At 28.6% G+C, this 24226-nt stretch overlaps 2 protein-coding genes across 2 annotated transcripts; both read left to right on the plus strand.

The window, feature by feature from the left end:
• The first annotated feature begins 6137 nt into the window (after positions 1-6137).
• Positions 6138-7947, plus strand: LOC111038038 (tigger transposable element-derived protein 4-like). The gene has a single exon (XM_022320969.1). It carries the CDS (start codon positions 6445-6447, stop codon positions 7936-7938), a length of 1494 nt encoding a protein of 497 aa, XP_022176661.1. The 5' UTR covers positions 6138-6444; the 3' UTR covers positions 7939-7947.
• A 3561-nt stretch (positions 7948-11508) lies between these two features.
• LOC111038037 (FMRFamide-like neuropeptides 1) lies at positions 11509-23984 on the plus strand. The gene is made up of 2 exons (XM_022320968.1): positions 11509-12012; positions 23422-23984. The coding sequence occupies exon 2, from the start codon at positions 23430-23432 to the stop codon at positions 23883-23885; it is 456 nt and encodes a 151-aa protein (XP_022176660.1). The 5' UTR covers positions 11509-12012; positions 23422-23429; the 3' UTR covers positions 23886-23984.
• The last annotated feature ends 242 nt before the right edge of the window (positions 23985-24226 follow it).

A 24226-nucleotide genomic window follows, 5' to 3' on the forward strand; every position in this document is an offset into this window, starting at 1 on the left:
TCAACAAGAAATCCGTTTCGAATTTTAACGGTATGTACGTGGAAAAAAATACCCTAAGCACGACGTGAAAATAATAAATTACCCCAAAAGGATTTAAAGAGTATTACCGTTTCTTTCACTAAAAAGGATTTCCACCGCGTGTCATTATAATGACGGTAAAAAATAATAATAATAATAATAATTCATATTATATATAATATTTACACCGTCATTAACAATGCCCGTCTGTACAATGAAGAAGCGTAAAAAAGTCAGTTCACGTACAGAAACGAGTCTAGAATATACCTACGGACTAGTCGTCACGTCGCGTTAATAACACCGGATTTGGCGAGCGGGTGGACATAGAATGGACGAGAGTATATTAAAGTAACAATAATAATAATAATGGAGTAGTGCATATACGGGACCAGCGTTTGAAGAAAGGACCGGGAAAAAGAAACTATATTTTCTACTCACAAATTTTAAGCGAGATGGGTCCGACCTTAAAATTATGTACACAGCGGCGACGGCAACCTGCCATTATACCATATCCAATTAGAGAGTATAAAATTCAAAGTCCATTAACAGTCGAAGTTTCGTTTAACTTAAGGGGCGTAGGGTTTAATATCCGTGTAATTGTCCAGGGATGTAAAAGGAACTGGGGTGGGCACGAATTACCCGTAGCGCGAGCTTATCAAAAGAGGTAAAACCACGTGATCGAGCGTAGACAAAGCAAGACCCGGACAAGCGCCGGATAAAGAAAATTTGCACGAGAGATGGTTCCAAAGTTCACGTAGCCCATGCACTTACACATTGTTCTTCGGTCGATTACACATAGATGCGAAATGTAATTTTATAAGACTGCATACGCGTATACACCTGCAATATGTCGTAAAAATTGTACATAATATGTGCTGCAGAAGATTTAATTATGTAGGCTATATTTCCTACAATATATTGTCTCGTTCAGTTTTTTTTTCGTTTTTATCAAACACCTGAATAGTTTATTAAATCTAATCAACTCGTACTGTAATATTATAGTGTACGCACTGTTAATTTTAATAATGTTTTAAAATGGTTTAAGATGTTAAGACTTTAATGTTTACTGAAGACAATATTTTAGCATCCTAAATACCTAAGCTTATAGTTTTTTTTCGCAGTCATTGTCCTTCTAAATCTAAAGGATTTGGAGTCAATTTTAATACACTACCTATATCGTATAATTTGTTGCACGCCACATAGTCAGCTGCATATATTATACAATGTGTTGTTGCGTGATTTGTGTGATTATGATTTAACTACTTCCGGTATAACTTTCCACTTTTCGGACAAAGAAACAATAATAATGCAAAAATGAAATAAAATAAAATAAAATGGTAAACAGTTATGAAATCAAAGTGGTTTACCGATAGATCAAGTAGATGGGGCAATAGAAACACAGGTGCTGCAGCTCATTGCGATTTCAGAACATGTAATGTTATATCTAGTATTACATTTAGTTAAAATTTTTCGATGGGATTGAAGTTTAGAATATACTTCTAGACAATATAGTTTAATTCTTAAATTGAAGAATAAAAAAATTAATAAATTCCACAGGTTACGTTCTTGCAGTACTCTTATAGATAATGCCGTCAAAATGAGTTTATTTATTTAAACTATTATGCTTGTCGTTAGATGGTATCTGAAAGCTAAAACTTTAAACTACATAGTATAGCATTACATTCGAATTGTTATTAATGCTTAACGTTCAATGTTTATATTGTATATCAATAACGTATACCGCCATACGCATTGATCATCATATAAATTTATTGTGTAATATGTACTAATGTTTGCCATTTAAATTGAGTACCCACATTTAAACAAAAATAATCTCGATTTGTCTGGTAAAATCATAATAAGTTTTTAAATAGGTAGCAATTTACATCAAAAAGTATTTGTAATTAAATACAATTAATAAAATTCTTATTTTTTTAATATATAAAATGTTGATAATAATAATATTATTATAATACTACACAGAATTGGAAGTTGGACAATCGACCCTTGAGTACGTGTCATCGACTCATCGTGTCACTCAATACTCGTAAAAATCGTAGCGATATCGTACTTTCGTACTGTATTATATTGCTATTATTACGGCTCAGAAGTTTATGACCGAAAAAGTATGAAATAGTGACCTAACGGCTAACAATAAAATTAATGGTACAATTCTATATAGTATATTTATGAAAACGTTTATTAGGTAATATGTCTATTTTTAATTAACTTGATTAATTTGTATACTGCTTAAAAAAATCCAAATTATAGTTTCAAAATGAAATTAGAATGATTTGATTTTAAATTACATAATAAATTAAGGGGGAAATATTAATCGTTTATACAATCATGATACTGAAGCAGTACAGTTAAACAACAAAAAAAGAACACTTTATTAAATATAAATGAATATAATTTACCAACAACATTGGACTCTAAGTAATAAATACAAGTAATCTTTAGTTGGAAAATGCAAAGATACTTTATAGTTTATACCTATTCATATTTGTTTAATTGCATTTATCAATAGTATAATAATGTTTATACTTACTTTTTATACTTTTATATTTATACATTTATTAAATAGTATTATAATATTACAATTGTATTTAAAATTGTATTTTTTTCGTCTATGGGAGAAACTACAAAATAATATTAAAAAATAAAAATAATAAACCACTATATATAATATGAACTTTGTATGAAGCATGATTATAACTTATAAGACAGTAAATGATAAAACTAATATTATTAGAAATAATAAATCGTAAAAGAATAAATACCATTACATATGTTTAGTGTAAAATTAGTTAGTTGAGTTCATACAGACAAGATAATCCGCATTAATGAATAATGATTAAGCACAGCCAAATCCCTGTAGGTGCATGGTTTTTATGATTAGCAGTGCACTATACATGTAGTATTTCTTCGACACATGCTTATTTCAGCTAAACTGCTCAATCATTTTTACCAAGTGAAAAATAATTAAACGAAAAACTCAAAAGACCTAGCAAGTTATATTATACAAAAGTTTAAAATACGAATCAGATAAATTTCAAATTAAAATGATAATTATTATTTATTTTCTAGTTTCATCAGCTTATAAAATTATCTTAAGGCATATAGGGTAACAGCATATACAGAAAAAATAGGTCCATATTCGTCCGAACTTTATCATTTAATGGTTTTAGAAAAAAAAAATGTAAGCATATCCTTAAATATGATTTATTGGAATTTAAATATTATACGACAGTGTTGTCTATACAATTTCCATTACGGGTAAAAGTTTAAAAACGTTTAAATTATAATATTGAACATCTTCCGATTTGGTTTGAAATGTTTTATAGGAATAAAGTGACTTTACATACCTAGTTAAATTAATTGACATTCACACACAAACTATGGATAATTTACATGTTAAAAAAACAAAAATTAAAAATTCGTCTTTGGTACGTTATAGTGACGTGTGTAATATTAAATTTACCGATATCCAAGTGCAACTCCACATGTCTCATACCAATATTTGATCCTAGACAGAAAGAATTCAAAGCTTTTAAATCGTAAATAAAAACTGAGTTAGAAGAGTCATTTGGGCGTAATCTTTAGTTTACTAATTTAGGACTCTGGGTGGATATATGATTGACATATTGATTTTACAATGATGACGTATGTTTTTAGTATATTATGTGTACATGATTTATAACAGAAAATATACTTTGATATTCAACTTTGAGTTCTTGTAATAAATTGAATCTAGTTGGTACTTTTGGGATGCCGAAATTCCCAACACTGTTCTAAATAATCGGGAAAAACAAAAAGGAAATTAAAGAAAGTACAAGCAAAACGAATTTTCGACAAAATTGATTTTCTTATTTTGTTGAAATTCAGAAACGAATAACCTTAAAATTTATTTCAAATATTTATATTATTATTAGCATTTAGATTTTTGTAATATTATAGCAGGTAGTATATAATTGTATAATTTTCATTTTGAGCTATTTATGGACATGTTAAATTTTTGATTTTTTAAAAAAATTATTTTTCAATAAATATCAATAAAAATATTTTCACACGGTCAAATACCCTGAATGTAATAAAAGATTTTATATTGCTTTTATTATGGCCAATTACAAAATATTAAAGATACGTTTGCACAGTCTTATAAAGAAGCATATTTTCAAGATCAAATTTTGCAAAACCATGAAATTTGATAATTATTTTTGTAGTTAAAATTTATAAAATGATCAATTTTTACAGCTAAGGCTTGAAAAGTTAATACAAGGTTCCTCACAAGTATTCCATACTGGAAACCATACGTCAGAATATATAATTTTTTTAATGTACATTATAAGTTTAAATCTGGACGAAATTAGATATTTAAAGAAAGAGTAAGGTTTTAGATATTTTGCTGTAATTCAATAATATTTCACATGGGAATTTGAAACTTGTGCATGTATTATGAAATTTTGTGTAGGTACACAATGTCACAAGGATATTTTCAAAATATTTAGATTAATTTAATACTATTGCTGAGTCCTAATTATACCACGAACCTATTCACACGGTTCTCCGATAAATCTGTTTTCACTCAAAAGTTCATGACCATAATATATTAATAATATGATAAAGGCAATGTTTTCGGGGAAAATGTAATCAACCCATCGTAATACTAATAGCAAAATAAATAATTTTAATACAGCAATATCATAAAACATATCATGAAACATACTTATAGTATAATTTATGCTCATAGTCAATCTTCCCTTAGAATCATTTTTTGTATGCCATGGTTTATAACTAATACATTACACTGACTTACTAAGCTATAAAGTGCATTTGAAACCTACAACTTTAAATAAAATATAGAGGTTACCTACTTTCGATTTTTTTTCTTTAAGAACTGTCGACGGAATAGTTATAATCAAATGTTAAATGTTTTAAATAATAATTGCAATATAATTTTTAATGGATTTGGTGAAGTAACAGATTTCGACTTAGAAATTTGAATTATTTATAGTAGGTATAGAATAATATCGATGTGTATAAAATTAGCTATTACCTTAATTGTCAAACTTATTTATTTTGCAGTGAACTATTTTGAAGCTTTGTATTTAAGATTTATAATTACGGTAGAGTAACTCGAATCTCATGGGGAATAAAAATGAATTCAACTTATGTATTTGTCAGCTTGTAGATAACATTAATAAACCACAACGTAAAGAAACAATTTAAGGGGAGAAAAAAATTTAAGTTATCAAGATTCGACTATATATTATTGAACACGAATTTTTTTAAAATTAAAACACAATCTAAGAAATCCAAAAACAGTGCTGCATGAATTAGACGAGTAAGTGGATATGTATAACCTATGATTTATATTAATTACACATAGTTTTGTAATTAATAAAAATGAATACATTTTATTTATACATACTAGAAATAAGTTTAAAATAACTGATTATACAATATCGAGTATCACAATATAAGAACATACAATATAGGATAATGGGTACCTTGTTAATATTTACATGCAAATCGTTAAGTTAGGTACAGGAATTCATCCTTTATTATAACATAGAAGCCAGGGTTTAGTAGTAATTGGCTAGTTTTGTAGAACGTAAGTGTAAATAGAGAACAATATCATATGATGTTTTCTACCACTAAATTCTTTGGCAGAGTATAAAGATATTGTATTCCACAAAAGTTGTTTGAAGTTTAGCAATCTGATGTAGTAGGTATTAAAGTGCTTTGTAAGACCACAACTGGACAATATTGTAGACACTCGCAAGAGGTAAAAGATATTTATCTGTACGCCTACCACTCAATTTAATAAGTACATAACAAATTATAATGCTTTAAACTTTTTTTTCAATCATAACATTGCCAATTTTTTTTTTATATTTATTTAAGTTGAAGCCTCGAAACAGGACCATTTAAATTATCTTTTCACAATTACCTGTATATCATTTTATGTGAGTATAATTTAGTGTAATGATAGTAAAGACCAGCGTATAATAAACTAAACTTCAGTTGTGTGAAAAATAAGTGAACATACTATTATAAGTATTTTAAATATACCTACGCGTATATAATGTAATATAATACAGTCGACTCTCGGTAACTCGAACCTCGATAACTCGAAATTCTTGATATCTCGAATAAATAAAATTCCCCTTCAAATAACAATAACACTTAATGTTTAAATAATCTTGTTAACTCGAAAATTAATTTGACAAGTTTTTGATATCTCGAATTTTCTTATCCAAATTTAGTACTAAAAATAGTTTATCAAGGCGATTATTTTTCGTAAAACCCGACCGTAATTTAACTCTTGATAACTTTGATACAATCAGTTTTAGTTCTGCCGTCTGTTCGTTCGGTTAATCGTTTATCGTGTGAGTGTGACAGTGTTAATCAGTGGTTATTATGGCTCAAAAAAGAAAATTAACAACATTATCACTTGCAGAAAAAGTGAACTTGCTTAAAATTATTGAAAAAGGCGAAAAAAAAAAACAAGACATAGCCAAAGATTTTGGAATTCCGGCGAGTACATTATCTACAATAATAAAAAATAAAGATGTAATTTTAAAAAACTTTAACGAAAACTCGGCAACTAGAAAAAAAATGAAACTAGGAGAATACTCTGACATAGAATCATGTTTATTAAAATGGTTTCAACAATGTCTTGACAGAAAAATTCCAATTAATGGACCTATTCTACGAGAAAAAGCTGAAGAGTTTGGACATAAGTTAGGGCATGAATATTTTAAAGCTAGCAGTGGATGGTTAACAAATTGGAAAATCAGAAATAGCGTTGTATTTAAACAAGTTTGTGGTGAAAGTGGCGCTGTAGATGTACAAAAATGTTCCGTATGGATAAATAATTTACCGAAACTCATCGAAAATTATTCACCAGACGATATTTTTAATGTAGATGAAACAGGATTATTTTTCAAATGTTTACCTGACAAAACATTCATATTTAAAGGCCAATCTTGTTCAGGTGGAAAACATAGTAAAGAAAGAGTAACACTTCTGTTAGGGGCAAATATGTCGGGCACAGAAAAATTAAGACCACTTCTGATTGGTAAGTCGAAAAAACCACGATGTTTTAAACAAATAAAATCATTACCATTAGATTATTATGCAAACAAAAAATCCTGGATGACGTCTGAAATTTTTAATTTGTGGTTAATGAAATTAGATAAAAAAATGGTCTCCGAAAAAAGAAAAATCTTACTTTTTATTGATAATTGTACTGCACACAATTTAACCTCGACTTTTAATGCTATTAAAGTGCAGTTTTTACCTCCTAATACTACGTCTGTATTACAACCATTAGACCAAGGTATTATAAATAATTTTAAAATATTTTACAGAAAAGAAATGGTAAAAAAAATTGTATCGGCTATAAATGATACCAATCAAATTGTAATAAACATATTGGATGCTATACGGCTATGCGATAAAGCATGGCGACACGTAAAAAAAGAAACGATCGTAAACTGTTTTACAAAATCAGGTTTTAGAACTTCGACTGAAAATATTCTAGATGAACCTTCTGATGATAATAACGATGAATGGGATCAATTAAATCTTAATGAAACTTTTACGTCATACGTCAATGTCGATGAAAATTTGGAGATTTGTGGAGAATGGACTGAGAACGATATTATCTCCGATATATTAGACGAAGATAACGAAGAAGAAATTGAAGACCAACAAATACAATCCACCATTACAAATAAAGAAGCGAAACTTGCATTAGAAACATTACGTAAATATATTGAAGGCAATGAAGGTATGGAAGATTTATTTAAACCACTAGGTACTTTAGAAAATAGAATTGAGAACAATGTTTTAAATAAACAAAAACAATTAACTTTACACCAATTTTTTAAAAATGATAATAATATGTAAGTAGGAATGTAAGAAAACATTTTTTTAATTTTTTTAATGTATAATACTTAATTTAAAAATAAACATACTTTTTAAAAGTTTTTGATAACTCGAAATTTTTAGTAAGTCGAATTTTTTTTTTCCCCCTTGAACTTCGAGTTACCGAGAGTCGACTGTATACTATTGGATATATCAGTGTGTATGTGCGTGTTTTCATAATACGAATGTATCTTTACATAAAAGGCGGGGATTACATCATTTTGACCCAGTATATATGAATAATGAAGTCAAGTTGCGTATATACTATTTTGGTGTGATATCATAATTTATAGGAAAATATATAAGTAAAAAATATCTGAAACATAAACATGATATGAATATGATTGATATGAATGCGTATTATAACAATATTAAAATGAACGTGGGTTTTCCCCTAAAATAAAACAATGTTTGTCAATCTATATATAAAAAAATCGTTTCAGTAAAGTATACAACGTAAAGATAGGTCATTCAGTAAGGACACTATAGACCCCAAAATTTGAGTCAAATACAATCAAAAAATAGAAGACATTTTAAAAATAAAAATAAAAAATAGATACCATTTTATTGAGAGTAATTTTGCAATTTCAAACAAAAAACTAGAACTAAAATTGAGCAATTGTGTAAATAACAAATTGTGCGTTCTTAAAATTTAAATATAATGAAATATAACTATATAATGTATTCATGATGATTGTCAGTAGATGTATCATAAGAAAAGATAAATATTATTTTTAGGCCGAAATAAAACTTTATAGGTATTCGGAGAAATAAAAACTAGGTAGAAAATAAAAAATTAATTTTGGAACCATATAGTCCATAGCCCATGCGACACGTTCAAAAATGAAGTACCTATTTATATATTCGGTAATATTGTTTATCATATTAATATGGAAAACATAAACACAATAGATATATTATTATCTTGCATTCAGGCATTCTGTATATACGTTGGAACATACTTTTATTGTAAATAAAAACATTTTAAACCTTAAAATATTTTGAAATTATTTTAATTTTATATTTTTAAAATGTGTTGTATTAATAATATTATAAAATTATTATGACGTGGTTGAACACTATAATATAGTATTAAGAGGACGTAACACTAGTATTTGTTGTCTCCGTCTTACCAATGCGTAATATAGCAAAATTACGCTCGGCAGAACACTTGTAGCTCCTTTAGTTTAAAAATTAGAGTGAATCGACCTATTATGAAACTTGATGGTAAGAACATTATCTGTGTTTTTACGTTGGTTTTTTGCGATAATTCAATTTTTAAGTGAGTTATGATCATTTTTAATTTACCGTATATTATATACATATAACTTGCTAAAAAATTGAATTATCGTAAAAAACCAACGTAGAAACACAGATGATGTTCTTACCATCGAGTTCCAAAATAGGTCAATTCACTCTAATTTTTAAACTAAAGGAGCTACAAGTATTCTGCTGAGCGTAAATTTGCTATATTACGCACTGGTATGACGGAGACAACAAATACCAGTATTACGTCCTCTTAATACATTTAATAGTCTTGTAAATATATTATTGTTTCTACACACTTGTGTACCACGTTTGCCTATTCCAGACGCCGTAACTATACTTAATCATTATACTAATCTATTTATTGACCGAAATGTTTGCTTATCTAATAAATAATAATTGATAAGTGCGATTTGTAAACTAAGTTTTACTATACTATTAATATGAACAAGAGCAAACGGACTTAATGTTAGCCTTTGTCAGTCGTAAAAGTTGTTGAGCAGGTTTGTCGTTTCAATAGGCGTTTGGTACAAGTAATAGGAAACGATTATAATATTGTGCAAACATAATAATATCGTTGGATAACAATTTCACACCAATGCCACAGAACGAAAAAAAATCCGTTGGTATTAGCGAAAAAATGGTATGTTGATCATGCTCAGTCACTATTATTAGTAAAATACCACTACATAATTAACTATAAAAGAAATATACCAACATTCGAGTTGTCTTCGTAGTCCGACTCTGTGTTACTATGGCTTTTATAGGATTTTCCACATTAAATCTGTTGAAAGTGTAATAAAATGTCATGTCTACAACAAAAACAGGGTGCCGAATCGTCAAAACTATGGACATCTAAACGAATTAAGGAATTAGGAGATGTGAATAAATTGGGACTTTGGAGGATCGTGTGAAATTCAACACAACAGAGACCAACAAATTAATTAATCATTGCAATAATCGTCATTTCACGTATATAAAACAATAAACCACAACAAACTCAAACTTTTAGCTGTCAATAATACAAATCGATTGAATCAGTGAATAAAAAACAAAACAAAACAAAATGTAACAAACTATTAACTAATCTATAAATGTATTTAGAATGGACCTTTTAAAAACATGTGAAAAACAGCCCCTCATATTTTTGACAAACAAACTCCAATCTACTATTTGATAATAAAGTAACTTTAATGTGAATTATAACACTTATCAGTACAGACGAAAATTGCACACCTGCAAAATATATGTCAATACACTAAGTAATTATTTGTCATTTTGCCAAGTTCACAATATTTCAGCGTTAGGTATGGTACTTGTATAAATGACAATTAACAATCATAAAAAAATTTCTCACAGACTTAAAGTTAATTTTTCTTTTCTGGTGAAATTTGTCATACAACCACAATCTAACACATAGTCTAAATAAAAATGTATTTTTTCACCGTGATAATTTACAGTAAATATTAAAATGGATATGAATACCATCTAGTTTCGGAGCTATTGACATATATTATGACAGACGACCAGTATAAGTGTGGGACAACTAAACCCGGCCACCTTTACATAAAATACACACATTCGAGACTGCAGAGACAATCTATAATATTTTGTGTCCCCGATACTGTCGCTCGAAAACTAAGTAGATAATAGCATATCGAATTAAACGTTACCTACGAAAACGAACATAATAATACATGTGATGATAAAATAACCCGGTGGTCGTTAATTATAACCGCAACCAACGTAGTCGTGGTGGTATATATTATGATAATAATATACGTCCAATTAAAAGTGTTTCACATACGAATAAAACCGTATCCGTTTTCGGTAATGGGAAACCAAAAATGTTATGTGCTGGAAACGCAAAACATTATAACACGACGAGCCTGCCACTCATGTATTATTATGTATTATAATTGTATACTTATATTATTATCATATAAAATATCCCGCCTCGTCAAGAAATTGGAGGGGAGTGCGGGGTGTGCGGTTTTTACCTATTATTTCTGGAAAATATTTCGGTGCATTGAATGAGATTCCTAGCTTTTGGATTTCTCCCTTTTCGCGTTTTACAAATGGATTTTTTTTTTTTTACTGTCATCGTTCCGATAATAAGTACCCATTGCCATTTATACTTCGTCGGACGATTCGCACGTTCTCGGCGGAATTATTTGTCGAAGCGCCCGGCGATGGGTCCCCGCGGGGGGCATGCGTGCCGCCCAAAACTGAAAGAAAACGAACGTACAAACGTGACACAAACCGCGCGCCGCGTATATCCCTATAAAAGGAGCGCGCCGACCGGCCGACCGCCTCCGTAGCCGTTCCGCACGCGTCGCCCGCGGGACAACCGAGTCGTCCTGATCGTCGTCCTCGTCGTCGTCGTCGTCGTCGTCGTCGTCGTCGTCGTTCCCGTTGCAGCCTGGAACAGAGCCTTTTCGGCTTTTACGCGTCCGATCCGCCCGGAAACGGACCTTTGAGTATCCCCTGCGACCCTCTTCAGCGGCCATTTGAGTGCATTTTTTTCCCAGACGATCATCGTGCGGTGTTCTTTTCAACCGACCCGCTCGTCGTGCCAGCCTGTTGCTGTCTGAGCGGACCGTCGACTATAATATTATTATTACATATATTTTTTTAGATATATATTCATAGTATATACCTGCACTGAGTCGTGTCGTCGTTTGTCGATCGCCAATATTCTTCTATCCCGCACATTCTACATAACATAATAATTATATTATAATTATATTTTATCGTATAATATAATATAATATTTGAAGATCATTAGCGGTAAGACATTATAATAATATATAATAATAATAATAATATTATAATACTATATAATACATTATAAATAAAGACATAATATTCAACAGTATGTAAGTACGCCTATGTTATGCGTGAGAGGAAGAGCTTGCGAGTAGAGAGCGTAAATCGGTTATATATTTCAGAAATGCGAGGCCCGAGCTAAAATAGTTTATTTAGAGGATGTCAAAGCATTTTTTTTCCTCCAGTCCACGAGCAACATAGCAATTTTTAAGTTCACAGTAATGATTATTACCATAATAATTTCCAAAATTAGAGTGAAATGACCTCTTATAAAATATAATGATACGATTATTGTCTTGGGCATCTCGTATGCTTTTTATTATATTTTAAATACTCTTGAAGTGATTATGAGTATTTTAAAACTGTAATTTTTCTGTACGTCTTAAAATACTTGTAACTCGCTTTAAAATTAAAACAAAATAAAAAGCTTATGAGAGGACCTAGATAATACTCTTAGCTTTAAATTTTATAAGTCATTTTACTCTAATTTTAGAAATTATTATGATTATAATCATTATTGTGAACTTACAATTTGTTATGTTGCGCGTGGACGAGAGAGAGAAAAAAAGCGCCGACATCTTATTAAGTAGGATAAGACGGAATAGTATATAAGTATTGTTGCAAATATAACAAAACATATTATAATGTTGTATGAAAAACAAATATTTTAAGTATAAGTAATACATATTAAAAACCGTAACTGTCAATATAATAATAATGCATATTTTATAGCATTTGTCGACGGTTGTTTGTAAACGGAAATAATACTATGCATTTATTCAGTTGCTTTACAGTGTTTTTTCTTTATTTTATAATTTTCGTTGCCAATTATAAAATTATTAAATTCAGTACGATGATTTGACGAAAATTAGTTCAATCTATCGTATTGTTATAATTGTAACATAAATAAATTATAAAATATCATTTATCATCATTGAATTTGTATATTCAACACGTCCATTACAGAGGTTTACTATTAGGTAAGCCTAATATACATCAGAGTGACTTCCCGGTTTTTATTATTAATTTTTTAAGATGAATCGAAGTTTTAAATTCAACGATTTTGAAAAGAATATAACTGACCGATACCCGACCGAACATAATCAATCTTATAACAAGACTGAACCGAACTTATAAAAATTCAAAAATTAATAAATTATGAACAACTATAAATATATTATATTATATTTTGCGGTGGAACCCGGACACTACAACAATTATTTTATTTTATTTTATATCGATCAACATCAATTTACTTCAGTATGAATTTTGATTTTGATAGTTATGAATCAAACAAACTATTAGTCAATTGTTGGTTATTTTTTCAAGTATTTGTAATGTTTAGTTCGTTTTTCAATCAGTTCATAACATCACTAATGAATAATGTTTATCTATCTATATATATAAGAATCTAACTTGATTTTGGAGACGAAGGAAACCGGTTTTGAACCCTCATTATAATAACAATAATAATAATTAACTAATTACCAATTATTTTCATATATTCACCGATAACGATGTCTGTTTTTTTTTTTTTATATAATCGTTGTTTTATTTGTATAGCCAAAAAATAGTCTTATGTTTTTAAATTAAATTATAAAAAAATAATTTCTTCCGGAGGAAGATCGGGCAGCTAGTCGTTAATAATTATCAATGTAAATATAGTACACAGTACAACAGTATAAGCACGGCTATAGGGCGATATTATTTTGTCATTAAACAATCATTTTCTTAATAAATATGCGTAATTTGAAAATTTTCGTTTAGATGATTTTCAAAGATTATTATGACACAATATTTTTGAGAAAAAATCTATGTTTTTTAGCTTTTTATGTTTTTAAATTTATTTTAAACTACAACATACAATTTTAACTTCATAATATTATGTTCTTCGAAAGTTCTAAACAAAACACTTTAATTGATAAATCATTTTAATAAGTATTGTAATTTAAAGAACATGAAAACTTCTGTTGAAATTCAATCCATATACTGAAATTTCAATTTATTTACTAAATATTTATATATTTAATTTAATTTCAATATAAAATGTTATGTATAGTTAGTGCTAAACTATGAAGTTATGTATATTATCCATTTCAGGATTTTTTTTTTGTAATTATTATTTATAGACATTTATTATATTTCAACATATTTGCAAGTTAAATTCCAGTGTAATATTTTATGAAAAGTGCTCAAATCCCGTCAAAGTTGGACTTGATTGGAAAATATGCTCTTTAATTAACTTATACAGTTTTAAATTGTTTTGAAACTTCTATAGTTTTACGCTTTTCTTATATTTACATTTTAAATAATATATTATGTTTATTAATCACAAGAATTGTTTTTTTGATTCTATTCTAACTATTTAGGTTATTGCAGTATACGATTTAAGACAAAAACACATCGCTGTCTTCCTTAGTTGATTTAAAACGGAATACCACTTAAACTTATTTGTAATTTAACCAACTAAAATAATAAAATACCTATAAGAGACTTATAAAGAAAAGAAAAGGTGTAACTTAAATTCAAATAAAAATGAGACTGTTATATCGTTATTTTTCAAGTCATCTGCGAACTACCTTAATGTAGTTAAGTATCGTGTTTATTTATAGAAGATGTTATTTCTAATGTTAAGAACTCATAGTATAATAAATTTGAAATTAATTGTTTAAAATTCGCATAAATATATTATGTTAAGACTTAAGCTGAAAGTTAGACAACGATATTTTATTGCGAGAACTCTGGATTTGTCTTTACTGTTTTTGTTTACCTCAAGATAAACAATTTTTTTTAATTGAATATGTCTGACCATCAAAATAATTGTAATATGAGTATTATTTAACAACCAACAGAATATAAAATTAGTTAGTCACTACAAAAATATAAATTGAGCTCATTAATTTATTTTTTAAGTAAACAAAAATGCCTTAACGATTAGACATTAAAAATTGTCATTTCTTTAACCGTCATATTAATATTGAACACCATTTTTTTTTTAGATTGTAAATTATATTATATATTTAGCATAATATATTCTAGGTATCTTAACATAAATTGATAAATAATTTAATCAGTGTACACTTGTATGGTTTTTTTTTTTATGTACCAAGGAATCAAATAGTTCTTTTTATCGCAGTCATGATGCCGTGATGGTAATTAGCTAACAGTGTAATTTTAAATTTGGTAACCTATATCTTAACCAGAAAAAAACGTACAATATTGTAATTACATTTTTGTTTCTAAAGAAATCTATTTATTTAACAATATAAGTTGTATGACTTGTGTTAGGTTCGAGGGGCTGATCCTGATAGACACTAAAAAAAAATTGTTTATTACACGAGTATAAATAGATTTGTTATATAATTAAGTATTGCAAACTCATATTTTAAACTTTGATTCAAAACAATAACCACGAGACAGGTTAGATAATGTGCTCATACTGAGTGCTGACACAACCGCGGTACATGACCCGTGTATACCTTTATAAAGTTAGGATATATATAACTTAAAAAGCTATTTGTCTTAATTTTGAGTTCTATCGCTCTTCTCGAATATTACAGCGGGATGAAATAAATAACTTTACCAATAGTTTATTTCCATATTATCTTTATCCAAAGCCTTTCTTATCTCACAAAACACAATTCATATAGTATTCATACTTTTCACTCTCTCGTCGTTTGACAACTAAAGTATTGTGTCAATAAAAAAGTAACGTCCTCGCAAGAATCATCGAAGTTTTGTTAATAAAAATAGCAAATAATTGTTTAAAGTTTTTTATATTATAATATACATAATTTATATGTTATCATCAGTGTACACAAACTTTTGAGTATTCTTTTTTGTTTTACTTTCTTAAAAATGATATCAAGTATAAGAAATACCATGAAATATAAATTGCAGGTGTCGGGCAGTACATACTACCTATATCATATACATACGAAAATCGTTATTTTAAAAATAAAAAAAATTGAACTCAGTGCAAACAATACGTTAACCAAATTATAGTGTGAATCAATTGGTCATATTATGTATATTTAATAATTACAAATTACAATAAGTTATGATATAATGAAATATACTTTACATATAATAATTTCTAATAGTAATAAGTTTTGGATTTTTAGTCTTCAGTCAAATATACTTTACATATAATACTTTTATAATTAATTCTATGGTATATAATCATTACATATATATAACAATAATGGGAAGATATTGATAGATATTAAAGTAAAAATATGTTACGAAAATAAATTACTCATAAAGTTATAAATATATAAATTTAATTCATATCAATTTCTTACCTATTATTTGAAAACCAGTTAAACATTACTTACGTCAAAAAATAATTAATTTGAATATAATTTAAAACGGAACTATATAGGTCGGTAGGAACGTATTATTGTATTATAGCCATTATAATATGTAATCATTCCATACAAATTTAAATGTGTGTATAATATGCATAAATATAATTTTTATATACGAAAAACATTTTACTTAGAAATTGAACTTTGAAATTCTTCTATACAGACAATATTATTAATATAGCCAATATAGGTACATAAATGTAATACTATTTAGTATTTTCAATTATTATTTCTGTCAAGGTATACACAGTTGTAATATACATTTATAGTGGTTTCATATGAAACGACTTTTAGCCTGAGGGTCAGAATGTTGTTCAAAGTATATATATAATACATATAGATCAATATATTATTTACTTTAATTTTGATATCATTTGTTATATTTATACAAATTTTTAAAGAACAGAATGTATGTAATGTATATTAGTATATTGTATACAAGTAAACAACATAATATAGGTCATATCTATTATATCTAAGTGATTATACCTAATTTGATGTTTTAGTATTCAAAAAATCATATACTTTATACCTGCTTTCTTAAAATTACTTGTACAATGTACATTATGCACTCTAATTTGAACAAAATATTTAAGATAAAAAAATAGTTCAAATATCATCTTTTTTGTTTATGTTTTTTTTATTAAAAATGTATAAAAAGAGCCGACTATACACATAATGATACTTTGGTCTGGTTAAAAGTTTAAAAAAAATACATTTTTCATCAATTTATTTAAAAAAACAATTATCATAAATAAATAAAATAATTTCTGTCTGTATTTTTCTTTAACGTTCCTCAATCAATTCTATTAAGATTCTTCAAACAAAATCCAAAAGATAATAATATAAATAAAATTTTAGGCCCTTATAATATATATTATATACACTATAAGTGCCTATGTTGTTAATTTATTTTTGATAATATTTTCATAAATATTTCTACAATGACTATAAGAATTTGAACTGTGGGTACCTACTTTGTATAGTTTAAAAATAATTGTTTAATGACCTAATTGTAACAATATTTTGTATACGAATAACAAGTGTACCCTTGTTTATTAGGATCAAGGCCTAGCACAGTATCACTAATGAACTTTTATACGAATTTTCAAGATTATGATTATCTCACACGGCAGTGGTCTAGAGTGATAGGACCAGGGGTAGTCATTAGTCATCTATTCTATATTATGCAAAGCTAGGTGGTATGAGTAAAAAATGATTGACGATGCCACCAAAATAATTACCAGACTACAGAAACATCAAACATAATATTAACAATTGTCATTAAATGACAAAACTATTTTAAATCATATGGTGACAACAACGTTTTTCTTCGAGGTTTAGATTCATTTTTAAGGCTCGAGACGATATTCCTATTCGTTGTTCATTTTCCACTTCTGTCCATACTGATCTAATAAGCGTACATTATTTATAATACTAACAAACTATAGTACGTTATTACATCATATTATTAAGATAAATACATGGATATAACATAATATGCTTGTTTTTTGTTGTTGATTGCTCAGGAATATTTCACTTTTTAGTATTATGGTTGGTTATTACCTAAATATTAATCGTTTACCTACTCATAAATTATGCAACATAGTTACATTCCACAAATGCCTTTAGCAAAATAAAATTGCTTCGCAGATTGCACGCACAATGCACATCTACGCCGTTTCCAAATACCAAGCATTACGATTATTGGACAATATTATAAGTTTGTTACTCGAACTACAATTACCGTCATCGGACGGGGTTTTCGTTTTTACGGAATATACCATCTACATTTGCGGGGAAGTGACGGAGAATTAACTGTTCTATTTCAGATTTTTTTAAAAGCTTATTTATATGATAATATACACACCGCGCTGTGTTATAAGATTTCGATACATAATTGCGTTTACCAGAAAGGGGAAAAAATGCGAAATATTAAACGGAAAAAGAAAAATGATGAACTTTATATAAATACACTATGCGCGCACCTAATATATACTACCAACGCGTCATTTTTCTTTGTCTTTGTTTTCTTAATAATTATAAAAAACGAAATACCTCCGCCGCGGGATGGGTCGTTTTTCACGTTGCGGAGGCGGCGAATTCCTCGTCCGCGGCGGGCGACGAGCGGGTAGGCCGGAATATAGGTAGATAGGTACCTACCCCTATATATATTAGGTAGCTGGTCCAGGTTTATCGGTATACCTACGGAATAATGTAAACGCGCCGGTTTTGTGTGGTCGTTATTAATTCGTCGCATTACGGTGGTCATTATTCATTCGGTAATATCGCAACGGTAATTGCACAAATAGACGCCTCGGAACTAATAAGTTTTGACAGACCACGTATTCCGATCGGAGATGTGTCGCGCCGTGATTGAAATCTCGTAACCCTCGAACGACAATAATAAATGTGTCATCGCGCGTATATGTAAATATAATATGAGTGGGACTGTGCAGGGAGACCGGGTCGGTTGTATAGTAATATAGTCACAATATATAGGGGTTAGTATTGTCACAGTGATGTTAACAACTCTGGAACTATAGAAGACACTTGTTGTGTTAGCTATATATGTGTATCGTATTGATTTTGGAACGTTTTAAAACCCAATGATACAGTAAAGTTAATCGTCAAGATTAAAAATAATAGTTTATTATCTCGGTGAGCTACCGATTGTACACAGTCGTATGGCAAATTTAAGGAGTAAAATGTGAATTTTTAGTCTGTGAGTATAATCTTATTTACGTACTTACCTACATTTAATATCGGCCATTTGTATGTAAACTTAGTTATTTAACTCGACAAACATCTATTGGTGTATTGATGAATATTGTGGTGTGTGTTTACTGCTTTTCGACTGTAATACATTACAATATGAGATAAGTGATAGCTCAAACCGTTAATTTGTTACCAACTAGTGGAATGAGGTTTGTTACCATATTGTGTATTTAAAAGGTTGAGCTAAAAATGACTTAAATTTATTACATTTTATTTACTGGTTGTTCATTATTTATGGATTTAATTTATTTTCATTGAGTAATTTTAAATTTAATACAAATTTAACATTAAATACCACAAGTTATATTTTGGTGTTGTTTATCATTTAATTTACCAATAACAACTAACCGCGAGATTGTATGATAACCAACCCTGAAACGGGATTAGTCATCATAAGTTATGTATACATTTTGAACTTATATATTTGAGTGCTTGATCTTTTTTATAAGTTGTTTTCAAGATTGCATTTTGAATAATTTGATAAACGCCACAAAATAAAAAAACAACACTGTTAAAAATAAAAATATTATATAATCATTATATAAAATCATAACATTTGTTACTTCTGGTCTCCCCTGTGTGGCTAAATATATTATTGTTGAGTCGTATAAAATATAATAAAATGCATAGCATAGTATTAGAGTACGTATAGTGAACAATATATATAAATTATATTTTATTATTTTATTTTTGACTGCCGTACATTTAGGTATGTACAGGTGGTTCGTTAACACGTTTACGGCATCTTGATCTGGTTACAAAAGTTTAAGGAGAGAGATTTGACACAAAACACTTATCCCGCTACAACTGTTCAACATATTATATAATATAATAAAGCCTTCGAGGGCATGCCTACGATATTTGTTCGATATTTTGCGGTGTATGTCAAAATATTATTTACGAAGTACTTATGTAGTAAGTAGTCTCACATATTTTTATAGTACTGAGCAGAAAGGTTATTATGTATTATTATTTTATGGTATATTGTGTACTGCAGTTGATTCAAAAATCAAATAAACAATAACTAGGCATTATAACAATTTTATCCCAGAGTATAATATACATAGTAACCAAAGAACAAAATTGACAATAAATATACTGACTGAAAAGTGTAGACATGAAATCGAGTCACAAAAAAGCAGCTAATCCGTAACATTATAACAATTATTTGTCATAAATTCTGAAATTATGAATTATGAATCATAATAATAAATGTAGAACTATTTATACAGCAATAAACCATAATTTGTATTAGAGGAACAATATCTGCTCCATTACTTACAATCTACCTAAATCTAACCATTTTTGGTGTGAACTGATTTTAACAAAATGCATACCTAATGAATATGTATCTAAGTCATTTATTTTTTAAGAATATAAATTATTCTGTAATTCTTTAAGATCATTCATTTTTAATCTACCAATAAAAAAAATTCAGAAAATTAATCAAACTAAAAAATACATATTTATAATATGACAAAAATTAATTGACCTTAATAAATTTTCATAATAATAATAAGTTGAATTGTGTTATGTATTTTATAATATTTTTTTTTGATGATAATTTACAAACTACAATTTTAGTAGGTTCAATAAATTATTATAAATAATAAAATTAATAAATAATTTATATAGGTACTTGATACGTCAAGTTTGAATTAAAAGTATACCCATTATGAATAATATTTATATTTTAAAAGTTGTGTTAATAATTTATAATGTTTAGTTTAATTAGTTTGTCTGTATTCAATAAAATTACGTATATAATACAAAGAAATAATAACATTTGGGCATGCAAATCGTGTACCCTATAAGACATAAATGGTATATTATATATTGGGCGTATTTTAGAAATGACAGGACATGTGTTAATAATTGTTAATTAAGATAATAAAATATGTGTTTAAGTACAAAGTGTTCTAAGTATGCTATATGCCATCAGGTTATTTCTAATTTACAACTATGACAACTTACTACATAATGGCGTCTATCGTCGTCTATAGCTGTACTATTACAAAATATATACAATATACTTTTTAAACGGAAACGGCAGTATTGGCACAATATTTCATAACAGGAATATGGTCTGTTTTTTTTTACGATTTTCAAGAACAAACTCGAATAAAAACTATAATTTAATGGTTAACACGTTACATGCTCAACATATTAGTCCATTTAAAGGAAAACTATGTACTATTAATTTTATGCCTTTTTAGTAGTATAAACAATTGTGACACTCTGACTACACTAGCTAACTCTGATACATTAAACAAAAATATTTGTGAATAGAAGTAGAAAACAGGGTCAACCAAAAAACAAAAACACGCTGTTCTTTTAACAAAAAATATTTGTTTACAGTTATTTGTATGAATAATTATCTTAATTAATTATTATTTATTTATAGTTGAACTGTAAAACAATTTTTTTTTTAAATTCTTATTTGTTTAACATTTCTATTGTACATAAAACGTTTTAAATATATTATTCAGTGTCTTATAATAAATAATAATTATAAGACACTGAATAATGACATATTGTCATGACAACCAAAATAATAGTAGTATAGTAATAATTAAAAAAAAAACAATTACAACTAAAGTTATTTAAGTATTGAAATATAAAAAGCATTTAAGGTAAGACATCCGGGAGGTTGGCGAACAAAGCGAGTATACTTTGAACAGTTAAGCCTATTTTAATATCAATAATTTAAAACTATAAAGTATAAATATTAAACACTTCAACAATGATTAAAATATAATATAATATATTAATAGTAAAACTATAGAACTAATCGCTTAAAAATTTTATTTGGCCTTTACAAATCAAATTTTACAAAAAAAAAGTTTTTAAAGAAAACTTTTAAGAAGTAATCGTTATGAATAATTGTACTCATAATAGTTATAGAAATAGTGGGATATTCAGCGGATACAAGTTTTGAATAAAAAAAATCTATAAAAAACAATTTTTCTACATCAAAAATTATTTTTAACAATTAAGCTAATTTTGGCTGTATTTAAGCGTTTTCAATAACCACTGATGTCTTATTGACAAAATTGCTTATCAATCATTTTCGTTCTAGTGCCCTTCTGTTGCCACCAAAATACAATTTTGAGCACACTTAATCATTTTTGACCATTGTTTAGTAATTGGAGGAATGTATAAGAATTTGGAAATATTTGATTAATATGATATTTGCATAACGTTTCATCGGCTTCATTGCGTCTTGTAAATTATAAAGATTAAGATAAAAAAGTCTTAAAAGGAAAAATTACACATGTATACAAAGTATAAATTACATTATGATTACCATTAAATAGACCTATATCACTCTTGATCAAATATGGCAATTGGAAAAAAATTATTACAGCACTGAAGATCCATATATTATGGGGGAAGGATGGGTAAAGTTGCTGCCTCAAGGTTCTATGACTTTTTTACACTTTTTTAATTAAAAAAGTTATAAAAGAATAAACCAATCTATAACCTCTTAAATTTAGTGTTAAATTATGCTACTTTGTTTTTTTGAATTTGGTTTGATTTTAATATTATGCAAATGTTCGATAAAAAATAATCCTACTTAGAGGCCACTTCACCGATACTAGAGTGTAAAAACTAATAAGTCCCTGTAAAGATATTATTATAGGCCTATAGTTTAATTCAAAGTGCATGTTCCATTATTAAAATAACGATTTGGTTTACCAAAAATGGTTTGATTAACATTTTATTAAGAACAGTGAAGAGAAAAACCTATACAATATTTAATTACTTTTCCGTGCAACATTAGGTATCGAGTGTACCTCACCATTGAATAGGTCGTAGTAATAAGTTGTGTATTCAATTTGAATTCAATATTAACAAATACATTATGGTATACTATGAAAAGAGCAGATTATCTAACAATCATTTTAAAGAGTACTGAAAAATTCTACTTTTACTCTACCTATAAGTACAAATTTAGATTAAAATTGCTACCAGAAATCTCCTTCGAAATTGATGATTGGAGCATTTTTACTACTTGAAAAGGACGTGTCTTCAGACACACAAATAAAAAAATAAAAAAAACTCACCACTGTAATTCAATAATTTCGCTCAGTTAAAAATGTAGTTTCGGTTATAAAGTACATAGGAAAGTAGTTCAATGGGTCATTAGTTTGTTAGCTTGGAAACGATAAGCCTTTGAAATAATCTATTCGGTTGGTCCGTTTTTTTTTTATGTCCGCAGGTGCAATAATGCTTTTGTGTCTGTTGCCGGTGACGCTGACGTTGGCCGCGTTGGTCACCGACGGGACGGGCGACACGGCGGCCGCGGACAAGCGTTTCGCCCTGCGGCCGGTGGACCCGTTGACTAGGCGCAGCGCCATGGACAAGAACTTCATGCGGTTCGGGCGGGCGTTCGGCTGCAGTTGGACGGCGCCATCCGCGTCGGCGGTTGCCAAGCGCCTGGACCCGTCGTCGGCCGTCGGCCGCCGCGTCGACTCCAACTTCATCAGGTTCGGCCGCCGGGACTCCAACTTCATCCGGTTCGGCCGGGGCGAAGTGTACACGCCCGGCGACAACAAAATACCCAGGCGCAACTATGACGTGGACGTGGACGGGCTGGAAGTCCGGTTCGGCCGGTCCGCCGGGAGCATCGACCGCAGTCCGTTCGCCGCAGCGCTACCGCCGCCGTACGACGATCGCCGCTGAACGACACGATATCATAACATTATTATAAAATAATACCCTAATACATATTATATACTATTACTACTATACTTGCTATATTTAAAGTATTACTAAAAAATAAATACGTAATGACATAATAATATATTGTATAATATTCTGTACAATTTTCCGTCAAATATATTATACAAATTATAATACACATACATAGGTATAACTCTCTAATGTAGTTATGTTCATATAGATCAAATCTTTATCAACACTGATAGCACCTATGTAGATCATTTTACAACTCTACTATAAACGAAACTACGAGAGCACTACTTGTCTCAAAAACAGAAAATCAAAGAGAAAATAACTTTTCA

Source organism: Myzus persicae, unplaced genomic scaffold (assembly GCF_001856785.1).
Source record: "Myzus persicae strain clone G006 unplaced genomic scaffold, MPER_G0061.0, whole genome shotgun sequence".
Classification (NCBI taxonomy): domain Eukaryota; kingdom Metazoa; phylum Arthropoda; class Insecta; order Hemiptera; family Aphididae; genus Myzus; species Myzus persicae.

Excerpts from the sequence above, each read along its gene's own strand:
- LOC111038038 (XM_022320969.1), top strand. The coding sequence starts at position 6,445 with ATGGCTCAAAAAAGAAAATTAACAACATTATCACTTGCAGAAAAAGTG.
- LOC111038037 (XM_022320968.1), top strand. The coding sequence starts at position 23,430 with ATGCTTTTGTGTCTGTTGCCGGTGACGCTGACGTTGGCCGCGTTGGTC.